We start from the raw sequence: 16,863 nt of genomic DNA, 5'->3' as shown, positions 1-16,863 counted from the left end.
TGTCCCTCAAAGGTCGGTCTTGGGTCCCCTGCTCTTTAACATTTTAATTAATTATCTGCCTGCTGTTGTGTGTGTTGCCTTGGTTTTACTATTCGCTGATGACACAAAACTGTCTCACAAAATTAAACTACACTCCGACAATTTGGCACTCCAGGCTGACCCCGACGCGGTAGTTACCTGGGCTTACTCTCATGGCTTATCATTCAACACAGCGAAGTGTTCGGTGCTACATCTCGGTCGTAAAAACCCAAACTATGTTTACACTATCATGGGCTCCGCTATTTCATCGACTCTTTCTGAACGTGACCTCGGTATCTCATTGGATCCCAGTCTTAAATTTTCGACTCATACCCACAAAATTACTAAGCGCATATGCTCCATTGTTGGTCTTATTCGCCGCAACTTAAATTTTCGATCCCCACCCCTTATTAAACAATTATATAACTCCCTGGTTTTACCACTTATCGATTACCGTTCCCCAATTTGGACTCAAAATAAATTTTCAAAGTTAGTCACTTGTTTTGGAAAAAAAACCCTGCCCCTTCCAGGTTGAAAACCCTAGGATTTCAACCCATCTCCACTAGGCACAAATTCAATAATTTGTGCCTACTCCATAAGTTTTTCTATAACGGTCTCGATCTACATTTCTCTGACTTTTTCACCCTCAATTCTAAATCCGCCACTCGAGGTCATACCCTAAAGCTGCCTAAACCTAGGGCCAGTGTAACAACCCGGCAAAACTATTTTTCCCACAGCGTCATTAATGACTGGAATAGCCTGCCGGATGATATGGTAACGCAAAAATCTTACCCTGTTTTAAAAAATATGTTATGGACCTACCTAGCTGAGTAAACCTAGTGTATCCCTATCTGTATTAGCAGGAGACATGACTAGGAGTTCACAGCCGCGCGCTTTCCCAACGCGCGCTGTTAACGAAAAACGTGTCTTTCCCTTCTCTAACTTTTACCCCCCCCCCCCCAAACCGTGGTATCTCCAGTCTCGGAGACGGACCCAAGATGAAATATTTTAGTGGCGTTCTCTAGCGAGTATTGTGGGAACTACCGCTGAAGAAAAAACCAGTTCTGACTGGGTTGTAGAGCCGCCACTGACATACGAGAGCTTCCACCGCGTCTCCCAGAGGGCGCAATGTTGTAAAGTATCTCACGTGACGGCCGAGAAAAAAGGGAACGGCGGAGAGAAAATTCGAGGGGTGGATAGAAAGCGGGGGTTATTGCGAAAAACGGGTTTTTGTGTTCACGACGCCGGGGTCTATTCACCGCTGTCAACTCCTAGTCATGTCTCCTGGTATTAGTGTATTTCGTAGTATTTTTATTTTTTCTTTGTATTGTAGTAATTTTGTATCTCTCTTTTGTAGTGTAATTATATTATTGTTGGTTTTGTTTCTACTCCCTGCAAGCACGTAGATATAGAAAGTCTAAGGGGGGGGACGGGTTATAACACAACCAGATGAAATCGCGAGCGCAGCGAGCGCGAAATTTTTCGTTAGCAATAACGCATATTTAAAGTACTAGCTAGACTCGGGACGAGTGACAATGACATTTCCGCACGTGTATCAAACGAAGTTTTTTAATACATTTGCGAGTAAAATGATAATAAAAAAAGAACAAAATTGATATTGTTTTGCCAAATTTAATATTTTTATTCGAAAAGGATAAAGTAGTAATTATTAAAATATGCAATTCTAGTATTTTAGTACATTATGTGTATAGCTAAAGTTAATATATTTAATATATATTTTACTGTGCTGCGTTGCGGATATTTCAATTCATTTTTACGTCTTACTGTTTATTTCTTAATGTTGCGCTCCTTTCGTAAGAAAGAAATCGAGTCCTAAGGGGGGGGTTGAACCCCCTAAACCCCCCCCCCCCCTTATATACGTCCTTGACTCCCTGTATTCCGAAGCTTGGGCATAAGCCCCTGAGGCTTTCCAAGTAAGTAAATAAATAAATTCCTAATTTGTTCTTTTTGGTTTTAGCAGGAAAGTATATATATAAATTTGGAATGTCTAAGTAACTATGGCACGCCAAACCGGACAAAATTCTTACTTTACACTATAGTATAATTAATAATAATGATAATAATAACAATAATAATCAGCTAGGCTAATCACCCAAGGCACCACCTTAGGCCTAAGGCATCAAGCGACTTTTAATGCCTTAAACAGGTGGGCGGGTTACAATGCGTAGGAGGGTCGTGGCAAGCCCTTCATGCCACGCGAGCCAACAGTTCCCTACACTAACTGTTACCGTTAAAATCAACAAGTTTTATATATCTCACATACTTTTGTCTCACAAACTGGCAAAATTTATGCAAACGAGCATACTTTGTAACATACGCCCGAGCTATCATACTTGATGCTCGCAAACGTGTATACATCATACGCTCACACTTCTGCGCAAGAATTCATGCAGTGAGGCGGTTATATTCCATTTAAATCCTCGGGGTCCGTTACAATAGGGTCCCCTCGGCTTGCCCTTCACCAGCCCCCCCCCCTTCCCCCTTTCAAAATTTAAGTTAAAAGGGCCCGCGATGATATAATTAGGCCCGGGGCACAAAATATCTCTGCACAGCCTTGGTCGTCCTTAAGCCATGTCTCGTCTAAAAGTAGTCCACTTACCTCATTTGCTCTTTTTTAAGAATCTAAATTTACACCGAAATTTTACCGAAGAAAATCTTTAATAGTCCATTAAATAAAAGTTTGTGCTGCAGCGACTGGACATATAACCGGTTTGTCTATGGTTTCTCTTCATACCGCCAAAGCTGAGGAAATTATTGGGGTGAATATCAACACACCAATGCATGTCCAATTTGTGTTTTTTATTTTTTATTTTGGGTACTTTAGACGATATTGAACATTTCTGTGTCAAAATTATTTTGCGGAAATGGAATTTCGCGGAGATATTAATTTTTGAAAATTAACCAAAATTAACATTTTCTAGCGCTACAGATCTGGTAGCATTTTTTAACAGGGGCGCAAGACATGTGGTCAGAAATTTATATACCGGTGCTCCAAGTGAACAAACAGCCTACTACACCGGTGGTCTCATCAGAATGCCCTACGCCAGCGTCCACAAGCCCGGACAGGTGACAAATCCAGCATGGGTAGTAGTACCCTACTACTGATGGTCTCAACCCTCGACGCGAGCCACTCATCCAGACAAAAGGCGCAACAATGGGGCGACCAGCTTCCACTTCGCGCACAGCTGTGAGATAGAGAGTGGATGCTATAGCAACTCCAGCCGACACTCTATCTACGTAGGTAGAGAGCCACACCCTTCAGAAAGAGCTCCTAACCAAGGATTCTTTAAAGAATCCTTGTCCTAACGGAGAACGACGGGCACACAGCGGTCCACATAACCCGGCACAGCCAGTAGCCCCGCCAGGGATTTTATGCACGTAGGCCCAGCCTGAATTAGAGGCCCCATCTATAATGTTTATTTAAAAAATTCCCGAGTTTCGAGGATTTTTTTTATTTAAATGTTTTAAATTTTGACATGATTTCTATTTTCCCATTGAATTTGTTAAAGGCATTTTAATCAAGGAATGACACTCTTCGATTAGTTTTTTTTCGAAATTCATCGACTACTAACTTTGGGTTTTCTTTTAAACAATTCGACAAATCACGATTTATCGACAGTGTAGCCAGATTTGAAAGCCTAAATTCTCCCATAGTTGTCCGTAGACGTGTTTCAATTCTTTTGAGTGAACTGAAACTTCTTTCTGAGATTGTATTTGCCACAGGAATGCAAGAAACAATTTTGTAGTATTTCACTAGGTCGGGGAACCCATCTGCCATTTTAATTAAATAGTGGAAGCAGTCGATTACGCTGGTAAATTTCTTGGGGATAATTAAATTTCTGGCTATTTTAATTTGGCTTTTTTAACGAATTCAGGTCGAATTGAAACCGATTATAAGTGTTACAATGGGTTACGATATCGTTTTCGTTAAGAAAGTTTTCCGAGTTAGGGTCAGACGCCATTATACCTTTGAATAAGCCAGAGTTTTCCAATAGTCGAATTTTCATTTCTGAAATAAATTTATCAACTCATTCGAAATAGGTGGACCTCAACTGGTCAATCAGGGTTTTTGCTTCCGTTTCCCTGCTAACCCCCCTGTAGCATTTTAGAGTCGGGCCGACGTCGGCTAGTGTCTTAAAACAGAAAGGTCGGCCTACTGTCGGGCCACCCCACTCTGAAAGGTCGAAATGTCCTAGTAGAAAAGTAGTCGGCCGACCGTCGATCGACAAAAAAATTCAACTCACTTCCGATGTATGTCCTACTCAGAAAGGACTATGGGCCGACTCAGAAACGACTATGGGCCGACTCAGAAAGGACTATGGGCCGACTCAGTAAGGACGATGGGCCGACTCAGAAAGGACGATGGGCCGACTCAGAAATGACTATGGGCCGACTCAGAAAGGACTATGGGCCGACTCAGAAAGGACTATAAGCCCACTCAGAAATGACTATGGGCCGACCCAGAAATGACTATGGGCCGACTCAAAAATGACTATGGGCCGACTCAGTAAGGACTATGGGCCGACTCAGTAAGGACGATGGGCCGACTCAGAAAGGACGATGGGCCGACTCAGAAATGACTATGGGCCGACTCAGAAAGGACTATGGGCCGACTCAGAAAGGACTATAAGCCCACTCAGAAATGACTATGGGCCGACCCAGAAATGACTATGGGCCGACTCAAAAATGACTATGGGCCGACACAGAAATGACTATGGGCCGACTTCACAAAGGCATATTTCCGACTCGGAAACGACGTTGGGATAACTTCATATACATACAATTCCGACTGTGAAACGACGTTGTGCCGACGTCAAATTAAATCGCACTTCGGAACTCGCACTTAATACCAATTTGATGCCTTAACAGTAATTTAGCTGAGATTGAATCGATAATAATTTTCAATTATTTTGTAAACAAAAATGAGCTATTTATATTAACAGGAATCCATAACGCTACTTGGAATGAATAACGGCTTCAATTCCCCGCCGTTGTGGCGGTACATAGTAGGCGGAGCTTATAAGCCTTTGTTTGTCACTGAATTTGACGTCATTTAAGGCGGTATAAGCGTTTTTAGCCCCTCCCACAATGTTCCGCCACAAAATACCACAGGGGATATGGGGAGATACTCATTCCAAGTAGCGTTATGGATTCCTGATATTAATAGAACTAATCCAAACAATATACAAGACTGAAAATCTTTTGGCGAAGTACATAGAATTAATATAGTAGTGATATAGAAAAGAAACATTTTAATTAAGCTTCTAGATTTTAATAAGTAAAAACAATTACAATTCAAATACTTTTAACAAATATCATTATCTTTTAATGTTGTAGTCCATTTTATCAAAAGTGGATATAAAACAGAAAGTCTGGGAGGACCCGGTAGCCATATTCCATCAAAAATGAGGATCCCCCAAGCATGCCCCTAGTTTGTACCTACCCCCTTTGGCGGAGCATTACAAATGGCGCTTTACTCGCATGTACCTGCGTAAATCGGCTGATATATTATAGTTCTTCTTCAGTTCCTTATCCACCTGATTATATAGTCTTTGGGCTGGATTTGGTGCGTCTGCTCTTTGTGAAAATTCACATGTTTGGCAAGGCTTAGGTAGATAATTGATAAAAACGTTTTTGTTTTATTTGAATATGGTGTGCGGCTTAAAGTGTTTAACGAATTTAAAAACAATCGAACTTTAAAAGAACTACTAGAAGATGTGCTCTCAACGCGAGTTGTTACATTCGCATTACTCAACTTAATGTTGAAGGAATTGACCCAGTTATAATTTGTGACCCAATATATGCAAATGAACTCTCCAATGTAGTACATTGGATAGCTTGGCAAAAAAACATCAATAAAATCCCTGTAGTTTTGAAGGCAATTAACAACGGGGGTTTATTTATGGCACATGAGACCCTATCTAATGGAATTTTAGTTAAGCCTTGGTTTAAATCTTCACTGGTTTGTATAGTTCCAATTGAATACAAATCTTTTATAAATAAATTACACTGACTAAATTTACTTTTCGGCTTTAAAGCTAACTCTTCTGGTGTATGTTTCTTACGAGCTTGAGCCACAGTGAGTCAGTGACTCTTGAACTTAACCACGGACTGTAAATTTTAGAGGACCGGTATTCCAGAGGTATTTTACGCCCCGTTCACCGATCAGGCTGACGGGAGTCGCTCAAGGTCATAAAAAAAACTAAAGCGCGTGTCTTTCGGTCGGCCAGATTTCCAGATAACATGCGGGGAGGCGGTCTATCTCTATGCGTGTTACAAATGACCTTCACGGACTCTCTCTCTCTCTAGTTCGAAGTGATTGATGCTCGGGGAAACCAAAATTCTACAGGGGAAGGCTACGCTTTACTCGTCCTCTAAAATTTACAGTCCATGACTTAACAGAGGCAAATTTTTGAAAAAGGAATAAATTAACCAACGAGACAACGTTTTCGGGAGATTTACCAAGGAGGATATGCTTCTTGGTTTTACCGCTAGGTTAGCTAGCATCGCCCATCTGAACTATTTCCTCTGACCGTGACGTCATGAGACATAGGCCAAACGTAACAGAGTCGTTCCTGATTGGCTCAATCATTGTATAGGGGAAACAGCTCCTCATTTTTGAAGGAAACCACTGGGAAAGCTAACGAACCCTTTTCCTCCCAGACTTTCTGTTTTATATCCACTTTTGATTTTATATGTTATTTATAAAACACATGACCTTGTAATTGCCAAACATTGTTCACAAAGCTATAATTGATTGATATAGATATTATTTATTTTGATATATTATTGAAAAACTTACTTTGTTAGTTTCGATTTAATGTATTTCTCAAGATTTCAATGATTTTCCATTAATTTTTAATATAAAATTAAGCGCACAAGTCAACAATTACACTTCTCATCTCAAGCGAGTTCGCCAATAAACTTCTAACATGCTGCTAGTCCGGATATGGCGCTGCGAAAGTATCAACTGGCGCGTGCTTTTAAATTTTTTAAACTATGAAGCGTTTGAAAAACGTTTGTGGTCGTATCAATAGGCCTATTTATTAATACATTTTAAATTTTTTAATCTATTTTGAGTATAATTAATCAATATCAATAAAAATCAGGAATTAATATTTTGAAATAATATCGTAAATCGCAAACCCCTGTAACACATGAAGTCAGTTTAGAGCAAAGACTATATACGCTTCGCTTACTAGACAGGCGTCTCAATACAAAAAACCTGTTAACACTGGAGAAGAAATTTGTATTATCCCCGACCAATGCCTCGCGGCTCGGCTACAGCTGTCGCCTGGTGTGTCAAATACTTGGACATAACGTTTTTAGCGCCACCTACAAAGCTTCAGAGTAACCTAGGAGTTACCAAAACATTCGTCTGCTAGACAGTATTACGAACTTTAACGGTTTTTAGCTTAGGCCACGTCGAAGAAATTTGCCCGAAAACTATATAATTTCAAAGAAAGTTGCAATGAATGTTAAGTTTTAAATTTAATTATGGGGAAATATTGTTGCTTTGACAACTGTCGTAGCGATTCTATGTGAAATAAAAATATAATTTTTTATCCAGTTCCTAAACCAAACACGTAGTCATAGTTCACATTTTCCCCACTAGATGGCTCCGTTGTAGTTTTATGTCCAAGGGTTTGAGGCTTTGAGCAGCCTCTCCCGTGGCCCCCCGGATTCTTCTCCAGGTACACTTGAATCCTCCTAGGCCTACCGTACTCGGGTTAAAGCGAGACTAGAAGATTGAGGGTTTGACGCCAGAGGGGGGTTAGACAGTTCGACTCGTTCGAGGGATGCGAGCGAAGGGACTCTACATAAAACGCCGTGGCAGACGATAGCCAGATCTCAGCCAATCAGAGCTAAAAGAGTGGTTCTGCCAAGAATTTAATGTCACCAGAGAGAATGACGTTACCTATCTCCCGCTATAGTAGCAGATCCAAGGAGGATTATTATCCTCCTTGGCGGAACCACTCTACGGCCTCTCATTGGCTGAAGGTTCAAGGCGAACTGGCGTCAAGCTCGGCCGTAGGTGGAAGCATTCTAGTTACCTACGAGATTTCTATGTAAATAAACTGGACACGGTGACCAGTGACCCCCCAAATTTTGAATAAATAAACTGGTCTGAGCAATTAATTAACTGGTCTTTGACCACCTGACCACCGTTATTTCCAAGGCTGGTTACAAGGTAGTTTTTAAGCCACGTCTGTTTCTCGAACCACTTGGCGGGAATGGATCATTAGACATTCCAAATTTATGTATTATAGTTTCAGAAATATCACTTATGGGGCGCGAAAATAAACTCGCCATGCTCTACCTATTCCATTTAAAGGGGAGGGGCATATTACTTTATGATACTATCGGTGGATCTTAAAATTTTTGCGCGCGAAAATACGCCGCCATGTTAGGGTACAAAAGTACGTAAATGTGCATACTGTACCTAACAATGTAAAGGTACTGTCACGCGCAAAAACGTTATTTTGAAATCGGTCATTTGAAAGTTGTTCATTTTGGGTGAACCCCTGCCCCCTTCATAAGAACGAATGTTGAATTTATACCACAAAATTAATAGAGTAGTGTCAGTGCTATATCACGCAACGTCACCCATGCTTTTTCCTATAGAGAAAAAAACGCGCCCAAAATGGCGGCCATGGCCAAAGCTACGAGGTGATACTACTCTATAGACTGCAACATCAAGAATTAAGATTACTAAAATGAAATATCTTTCCGGCAAGATATTCAATCTCAAAGAGCTCTACTAAAAGCATGGGAAAACTATTCACTTCGAAGTTTTTTTTAATTTAGATTTTTTTACCAAAACATTTTTACAAAGCCAAACAGTGGTCAATTGACGGTTCTTAAGTCTCACATTTTTTTTTCACCTTTTTCATAATTACACTTGTGATAGCAACAATTTAAACTGCCTGAAATATAATACTTTTTACATCTTCGAAGAAAGGGGTATGGGACTTTTTCCTTCAAGCTTTATTGTTAGAAATTTCACTTAAAAAACTTAAAAATATCTTATTGAGTATAAAAATTTCATTGTCAAAATAATTGGTATTTTTCGCCACCGCGTTTCTTTTTGTCAAAAGCCAAGTATTACTATTATGATAAACTTATAACTTTTATATTTAATACCATAAAACTGTTTTAGCGTTAAAGAAAATACTTTAACAGCACCTTTATTACAAACTATTTGATACAAAAAAATTCTACCTAAAATATAACATTGCAAACCAGTGTTTTTAAATACTTAATAGTATTTTTTAAACATTACCGATTAAAAAATAACTCTTACAAATTGTATTTTTTTTAATTCAAAATAGGACTAAATCCATCTAAAAATAGATGAATTAAAAAAAAATTAATTTGGCCAAAAATAATTAAGGCATTGTATGTCAGAATTTTAAATGGTTTGCCACTTGGTCAAAACGTAAATTTATTCAGATTCAGTTATATTTTAAAAGCTAGATTACCCGACTATCCCTTTTTTAGATTTCTTTAAATATTAATTTTGACAAAGCTTAGATGACGATTCTAAAGTCAAGAAGGGGGGGAGGGTGACAGATTACCGAAAGCAAAAGAATGTTGCTTACATCTTGGAAAAAACTTAAAATGATTAAGAAAAACAAAAACAATATTAAAAAATTAAACTTTAAACAAAGAATTCCTTCATCCATTCGTAACCATACCCAGCATATACCGGAAAGGTTTTTATATGTTACATTTTTATTTATACGAAAAGCTTTATAGTTTGTAATAGGTATTGGCAATACCGGCTTTCAAGAAAACGGAGCAGCGAGAAAACCAATTTAGTTTACACGTAGGATAAATCCAGGTAGAGCTTTTTTTTTAAGAAGGGAGCATAGAATAAAGGGGAACATATAGTTACGTTTACATAGTTGTTATCGAGGGTGTTTTTTTTTACTTTTCATTAATTACCAAAGTTAAATATTCTAAATAATAAATTTTCCAAGAAGAAAATACGAGATTTTTTACCACCGTCCGTAAAAGAAAAACAGTACTAGGGGCATATAACTTATGTCTAAGGGTTAAAATATAAACCATATGACCACCAGTATAAACTTTTTCTCCATTTTAAAATTAAGTTGCGCACAAAATCAGTTCAGCAGTCTCGCATGCCATTATTCACACCAAGCCTTGGCATTTTTTATTTTTTTTATAATCCAAAAAACCAAAACAATTTTATTTTAGAACTAGGCCCTCTTTTCCCCTTTATAGGCTTCCCTCCCTATTTTGACTCGTGCTGTTTGTTTGCTGAATTTTGGTTGATTTAATTTGTGTTTTTGCAAGCTATAATTGCTTCTTCTCCAACAGCGGCCATGACAGTTACCTGAAAAAATTATGCCAAGCCCCATTTAATCAATTATTTAAGTTATTTAACAAGCGGTGTCAGTAAAACACTCACAATAACAGTTATATCTTCCTTAACAAATTCTTCACGTATTTTTGTACCCAGCTCTCCTTCTGGAATTCTAAGATCGTCCCTAGTGTCGCCTTTGTCATTCATGAGTGTTGCAAAGCCATCATCACTTATGTCTATGAGCTGAAACGCATTAAGAACATTCTTTTATATTTTATTCTTTGGGGTAGTCCCTGTTTATTCACACGAACCTGGAAATCATTACGGGTGACATTGGGTACATCAATATTGTGAGTTGAAGGACACAAATCTTCATATTTTTTATTAGTAAATATGTCTAAACCAACTAGATGAACCTATGAAGAAAAAAGCTTGTTTTTGTAGTTTTAAGGAGTCTACACTTCAACTTAAAATGTGTATACCTTGGCATGACCGTGTTTTCCAGTCTTGGAGGTGCTCATTTCCATAATTCGACAGGGACGATTTTTCAACATAACAAAACCATTTTTTCTAAGAGCCGAGCACTGAATTGGATAAGTTGAGGAAGCTCCCGCGCTAGCTTCAACATAATCATCATCTCCATCCATGTTTGTGTTATCTCAGGGAGACAGATCTCTAAATACAAATTTAAAAAAACTCTTAAACAATTTCTTACACAAGGCTAATATGACTATATATAGCAAAAGGAATACGATCATATGGAAGCGGGTTTAAGGAATATGACACACGTGTTTAAGTTCCTCCTTAAATACTAGTTTGAATCTGTTTGAGTGCCGATTTTTCTAACAGGTTTTAGATAGGCCCAAAGTTAGGCCTTCTTTTGAACACTCGTGAGAATTTAGGGACAAATTCCAGTGGAAATTAAAAGTGTACGAGCAAAACGCTACACTTACTGATATACGTTTAAAATGAGAAACGAAAGAGATAACTAACAAAGAGAGCTACGTGAGTTTTTGAAAGAAAATTGAAAAATACTTTCGCAGTAAAAAAAGAGGTTTTTATCAAAGACTACCGCAACATGGCGGTAATGTCATGGCGGGATCCCGCATTATCCTCCACGCGGTTCATTTCAGATTTATCCCCGATGGTGCGTTAAAACATAAACAAATACTTACGGAAAACCTAATCTAGAATATTTAATAGTTAAAAACGAGACGTTTGAGGGTAGTTTACGCGTCTCGAGCGAATTATAAAGCTATATAAATATCAAATATCAGCACTGATTTTACTTACAACGTGACTACGAATCCGAGCTTGGCTGGGGAGCGCTAGCCGCGAACTGTAACTGCGCACGCGTTAATTCGGCTCTGACGTCACCACCACGTTGAAAAGAGGATATATCAATTCTTCCCTAGAGGGGTGCCTCAAATTGACTCATTTCCCAAAGAATAGAACCGTCCCGGGGATCGCCTACAGAGCGTACTTTGCGCTAAAAGCCGACGCCTTGAATTTCACATTTATTTATATCACACACGTTGATGAGCTATGAAATACAAATAAAAGTTTTTCAGTTTAGCTATATTATAGTGTTTTTGCTCTTTAGTTTAAATCCGAAAATACTGAATAAAGGCGATATTTTTTTAAAACGAACCTCTTGATCATAGACAAAGTGTCCTTTTAACCAATAGAAATTGTTTCCGTGCATGGGCGCCTAATTTTAGCCAATAGAAATCGAGATACCGGCTTTGCGCGAGGTTTTTATTTTATTTTTTATCAAAAGAATTTTTTATCAGGGAGGGGGAGGCCCTCCATATAGAACGTAAGAAAGACAAAAAAGTGTAGAGAACGGAGAACATCAGCAAAGAAGAGTAAGGACGGTGAAAGGTTGTGGGGACAGCCAAATTAACCATCAATAAAATGGCTGAAACGGAAAAAGAAAGTCTTGAAACATCAGCTACAACAGAACCAGCGGCAAAATCCATGCTTGGTAAATAGAAATTAAAAGCAATATTCTATCAACATTTGAAAAGTTGAGAGTTAGGCTTAGGCCTCGAATCGCTCCTCAAATAATGCACACGCTCGTGGATTGACCAAGGCACATAAAATTGTTGAAAATTTTATTTGTTAGATAAAGAAAGCAATGTAGATCGATTCAAACGAGCAATTTCGTGCTGCGGTTAAATTTTCAACTTAAATCGCGAACTATGCTTGCAAATTAAAATAGCCACTATTAAGCAAATTTTATTGAAGTTTGAAAAGCTAAGCCTAATTCTTTATAAATTACGCACCCTTGAAAATGAGCGGCGCGAAACTCCATTCTCTTACTTTCCCGCATGACGCCTATGATAAATTTAGCCTTATCTTTTTTCTTTCCAAAAATTTCTTTATCCTAAGCCTTTGTAAGAAAAAGAAACTAATTATGAAACCTAAACTTTTACCAATTATTATTAAATTCAATTTATTAGAAGTTTGAGAAAATCTATTATGTCTTTTTGGGATGGCCAAGTGTTAACTTAAATGTTAATATACCGTTAATTTAATAATTTCAGAATTTGCCCAAAAACTGCACAGGTGGTGTTTTTCTCAAAATTCTTATCACAGGCAGTAATATCTTAACACATTATAACAAGCCTATGCACAAAGGTTTACAGCCTTGTTCAAGGATATTGCCAGTATAAAAAAGTTAACGTGGGAAATCCACACTTGGTTTCAAATCCCTAATTTTCATATGACACTGTAATGTTGCCCATTTGTAATTTTTAACCATTGTGAATTAGGGAAAGCCCCAATGACTAATTCTTAGTACATGACATTATTATTATTACATTTAGCCAAGCTATTCCTTATTTATTTTTTATCAAAACCGTTGTAGAATTTAAAATTGAGTAATTAAAAATGAAAGGAATTATTCAAAAATCTGGAATTCAAATTTATACACTTATGATTTATTTTAGCATCAAGAGTATCTGGAACAGTAAAATGGTTTAACGTAAAAAATGGATATGGATTTATCAACAGAAATGACACCAAAGATGACATCTTTGTACATCAGGTTAGCTCGGCTGAGAACTTAAGTTTAAAAAATTTATATCATTTCTAATAAATTTAAATTCTGCAGACTGCAATCACAAAAAACAACCCAAACAAAGTAGTTAGAAGTGTTGGCGATGGTGAAGTGGTTGAATTTGACGTGGTGGTTGGCGAGAAGGTACATTTCTGTCAAAAAAAAATATAAAATTTAAAAAAGTACTTATAATGAGTACTTTTAAAAGGGTAATGAAGCTGCGAATGTCACGGGACCTAATGGGACAGCTGTAAAGGGTAGTCCTTATGCAGCTGACCGACGTAGATTCCGTGGCCGTTGGTTTCCTAGACGAAGACGTGGTGGTAGTGTACGCCAGGATTACAACAGAAGAGATTATGACGAAGATGATGGACAAGATCGTGAAGGAGATGATGATGATCAAGCGGATAATAGCGGAGGAGGAGGGACTGGTAGTGGAGGAGATACTGGATCCGGTCCCCAAAGAGGAGGTGGAAGACCCATGAGAAGAAGACCGGGACCTGGACCTGGTCAAAGAACAAACTATCGTAGATTTTATCGTCGACCCAGAGGACCCCCTCGAAATTCTGGTGGGGATAATGATGCTCAAGATGTAAGTTATATTTTGCGTCCTAGCTAGATTTAACACGTGCATGATTATACTAATCAGAGGATGTGTTAGTCAAATTGGTGCTGTTAACTAACTTCTAACTGGAATGGTGTTAAATTGTTTGTTATTTTAAACAATAACATGTAGCCTAGTTTATCCCATTTGAAGTTTACAGAAAGAAATCCCTTTCATTTTGGGTAAAATGCAGCCTAAATGGAGAATCGGTCTATCACCATTCCATTATGGAGAGAGTTTAGCTAGCTTTTATCCATAGCCTTTTGAGTTTTGACGAGTATGTTAAAAAATAGAGCGAATCGCAGGCTAGAGAAGATCAAGAGGGAGGAGGAGAGCGCTCTCAAGGCGGCTATGGGCAACGGCGCCAACCCAGGCGGTTTTACCGCCGCTATTTTCACCCCAGACACAGGCGTCCACGTAGTGATACTGAAGGAAGTCAAAGTGGTGTTGAAGGAGATAACAAGGCAAGTTTTTTCAATGGAAGCCATTTCGAGGCAAACCGAACGTAAAGTGGAATAGGCAAAATTTAATTTTTTTTATTTTAACTTACTTGCAACTCTTTGTTTTGATTATTTGAACTAATTTTCTTAACCAAAAGTTAACTCCGCTACCATTTTTTGCATTGTTGGGAAAAAAAATTAATGTTTTATGGTGTCTCGTGATTTTATTCAGGAAAACGATAATGAAGATGGGGGGTCACCAGACCAGCCGCCCAGAGGACAAGGTTCTCGTAGAAGACCACCATACAGACCCCGCCCAAGACGACGTCGTCGCGGACCACCCCGACCACGTAATGCGGATAGTTCTACTGAGCCCAATGCCGATGGCAACCAGGACACTGGAGGCTGTGATTCAGGCGGAAACAGTCATGAGAAGGAGAGTAAAAGCTCCAGCAGCGCTAAGGCTTCAGAGGGATCAGGTGGAGGTTCCGGTAGCACCAAGTCGGAGTCTAAATCGGGAGGTGGAGATGCAGATGCTCCTGATAATGTTCAGCAGGATAAGGAGAAAACGGTAAATTGATTCACTGCTTGGGTTATATTTTAAGAATTTTTTAGGCTGTAGAAAACCCAAAAAAAAACATGTTAGAACTTATCGCCTTTAAGAACCAGAAGAAAAACCCGTGAAACAAGCTTTTATAATTTCAAAACTTAAGTTTTTTTTACCGTTTAATTTTTAACTCAAAATTTTGCTATGGAAAAAATGTATCATTTTGTTTTGTGGACCTGTCACCCGTTTTTTGTTTTTTAAATATATTTGCGGCTTAAAATATTTTTACTAAAATTTGTGACCTGATAAAATTTGTAAATATAATTTTTAGTTATTTTTTCGGTCTAAATGAACTGAAAAAAAAGCTTTCATTACACTTTGCGAGGTTTTTCTCCCAAATATTTTACAATTCACCATTAGTATTTAAGTAAAAAAGCTGGACCCTTAAAAAGTTAATTGCTTATGATTTAACACGTATTGTTTTGTGTTACGAACATTTAAAGAATTCTATGCTTGACTATCAGTCTGCAGCTCCGAAAGAAAACAGTGGTGGCTCCGCTGCTGATCCCAGTCCAGCTGAAGCGACTGTATCTGCCTGAGAAACACGTTTTTTTGTTTCTATTCGCTACCAATTTACGAGTTTTCTTTAACCCGCGATTGAAACAAAAACCACAAAAAAAAATAAAAAAAAAACATCTTTTTCTCTATAGGGTTCAGAGTAGAATCAGGGTGTGTTTTGTCATGAAATAATTGTCCTAACACCAAGAATTATAAATAAGATACAAAAATACCATACATACAAAATTAAATGAAATAAGGCATATTATCTTTTTGTCAACTAAAGAGTGCATGTTTTTTCAAAGCGACAATAATACGAATGTGATGCACATGTTATTTGGAAAGACGTTATCTGAACAGTAAATAATACAAAAAATCCACCTTTGAAGAGTATAATAATTAATGTGCTAATGGTAATATCTAAAATAATCAGCACATTTACATAAAAAATATTAAGAAAACATTTTGTAACATCGTAAAAACAACTCCGCCAAAAATATCATCAATTTTTTCGCGGATCACCATCTTTATTAAATAAAATATCATTAAAAACCAAAATTTAGGGGAACAAAATTTGGTTGCTCCGATAATATCGTAATAATATGAAAGCTGAAAATATCTCCCCATTAGTAAAATGAGAATAGTTACAAGGCTGCCACCAACCGTTGTTGCCAATAACATTAAAGGGAAAATAATACAAAAAACTTTAATATTAAATACAAAAAACAGGAAAAAAAGTTTATATATTGGTTTCTATGAAGTAATTTATTTCTTCAACAAAAATGATACAACTTCCGTAAATGAACTGGAAGAAAGAGTTTATTTTGCAGTATATTGAAAAGAAAGAAAAAATATTATTTTGAACAGGTGGCATGTAATTTGTACAGCTATTTCGAAAACATTTCTAAAAAAGCATGTGCATTTGCAATAAAATTATGAACAGCAAAATGTGTCATTTATTTGTGTGATTAAATATTGTTTCAAAAATTAATGGGCATGTTGCGAGTGGGGGGGGGAGATGTCCAGTGGTGTAGCCACGATTTTGATTCGGGGGGGTACTTCATTGTAAAAAAATAAAAATATTTGTACGTACGACCATACGTTTCGGGGGGGCCATGTGCCCCCCCTGGCTACGCCACTGGGGATGTTTGTAGTAGAAGGGGAAACTTCTTCAGGGTAGGAGAGGGGTTAAAATCGCTATTGAAGCTTTGATTTAAAGTTTCTAAACCCTAGAAAATATAGAAGGGGAGTAAGATTTTGGAAGATGTATTGTCTCGTGGT

The 16,863-nt window shown here is 37.8% G+C and overlaps 2 protein-coding genes across 9 annotated transcripts; one reads left to right on the top strand and one right to left on the bottom strand.

The window, feature by feature from the left end:
• Nucleotides 1-8,820: 8,820 nt before the first annotated feature.
• On the bottom strand, nucleotides 8,821-11,841 carry eEF5 (eukaryotic translation elongation factor 5). Of its 4 annotated transcripts, none has more exons than XM_090161189.1 (5): nucleotides 11,663-11,841; nucleotides 10,852-11,044; nucleotides 10,681-10,785; nucleotides 10,475-10,612; nucleotides 8,821-10,399 (listed from the first exon to the last, which is right to left on the bottom strand). In XM_090161189.1, the coding sequence occupies exons 2-5, from the start codon at nucleotides 11,014-11,016 to the stop codon at nucleotides 10,340-10,342; spliced, it is 468 nt and encodes a 155-aa protein (XP_090017315.1). In that variant the 5' UTR covers nucleotides 11,017-11,044; nucleotides 11,663-11,841; the 3' UTR covers nucleotides 8,821-10,339. The 4 variants fall into 4 exon arrangements, with proteins under 4 accessions (XP_090017315.1, XP_090017316.1, XP_090017317.1 ...); XM_090161190.1 differs by having other exon boundaries at nucleotides 11,545-11,682; XM_090161191.1 differs by lacking the exon at nucleotides 11,663-11,841 and adding an exon at nucleotides 11,323-11,341.
• A 346-nt stretch (nucleotides 11,842-12,187) lies between these two features.
• Acp32CD (Accessory gland protein 32CD) lies at nucleotides 12,188-16,530 on the top strand. Of its 5 annotated transcripts, none has more exons than XM_090161185.1 (7): nucleotides 12,188-12,356; nucleotides 13,324-13,421; nucleotides 13,488-13,577; nucleotides 13,642-14,025; nucleotides 14,343-14,501; nucleotides 14,710-15,048; nucleotides 15,528-15,843. In XM_090161185.1, the coding sequence occupies exons 1-7, from the start codon at nucleotides 12,287-12,289 to the stop codon at nucleotides 15,621-15,623; spliced, it is 1,236 nt and encodes a 411-aa protein (XP_090017311.1). In that variant the 5' UTR covers nucleotides 12,188-12,286; the 3' UTR covers nucleotides 15,624-15,843. The 5 variants fall into 5 exon arrangements, with proteins under 5 accessions (XP_090017311.1, XP_090017313.1, XP_090017312.1 ...); XM_090161187.1 differs by lacking the exon at nucleotides 15,528-15,843 and adding an exon at nucleotides 15,888-16,530 and having other exon boundaries at nucleotides 12,189-12,356; nucleotides 14,331-14,501; XM_090161186.1 differs by having other exon boundaries at nucleotides 12,189-12,356; nucleotides 14,331-14,501; nucleotides 15,549-15,843.
• Nucleotides 16,531-16,863: the final 333 nt, after the last annotated feature.

Source organism: Leiobunum rupestre, chromosome 10 (genome assembly GCF_980474605.1).
Source record: "Leiobunum rupestre chromosome 10, qqLeiRupe1.1.hap1, whole genome shotgun sequence".
Classification (NCBI taxonomy): domain Eukaryota; kingdom Metazoa; phylum Arthropoda; class Arachnida; order Opiliones; family Sclerosomatidae; genus Leiobunum; species Leiobunum rupestre.
This window is presented reverse-complemented; position numbering and strand designations above follow the sequence as displayed.

Excerpts from the sequence above, each read along its gene's own strand:
- Acp32CD (XM_090161184.1), top strand. The coding sequence starts at position 12,287 with ATGGCTGAAACGGAAAAAGAAAGTCTTGAAACATCAGCTACAACAGAA. Across the intron at positions 13,422-13,487 it reads ATGACATCTTTGTACATCAG|ACTGCAATCACAAAAAACAA; the intron begins GTTAGCTCGGCT and ends TAAATTCTGCAG. Across the intron at positions 14,026-14,330 it reads GGGATAATGATGCTCAAGAT|AGCGAATCGCAGGCTAGAGA; the intron begins GTAAGTTATATT and ends GTTAAAAAATAG.
- eEF5 (XM_090161189.1), bottom strand. The coding sequence starts at position 11,016 with ATGGATGGAGATGATGATTATGTTGAAGCTAGCGCGGGAGCTTCCTCA. Across the intron at positions 10,613-10,680 it reads TCACCCGTAATGATTTCCAG|CTCATAGACATAAGTGATGA; the intron begins GTTCGTGTGAAT and ends AATGCGTTTCAG. Across the intron at positions 10,400-10,474 it reads AGGAAGATATAACTGTTATT|GTAACTGTCATGGCCGCTGT; the intron begins GTGAGTGTTTTA and ends TAATTTTTTCAG.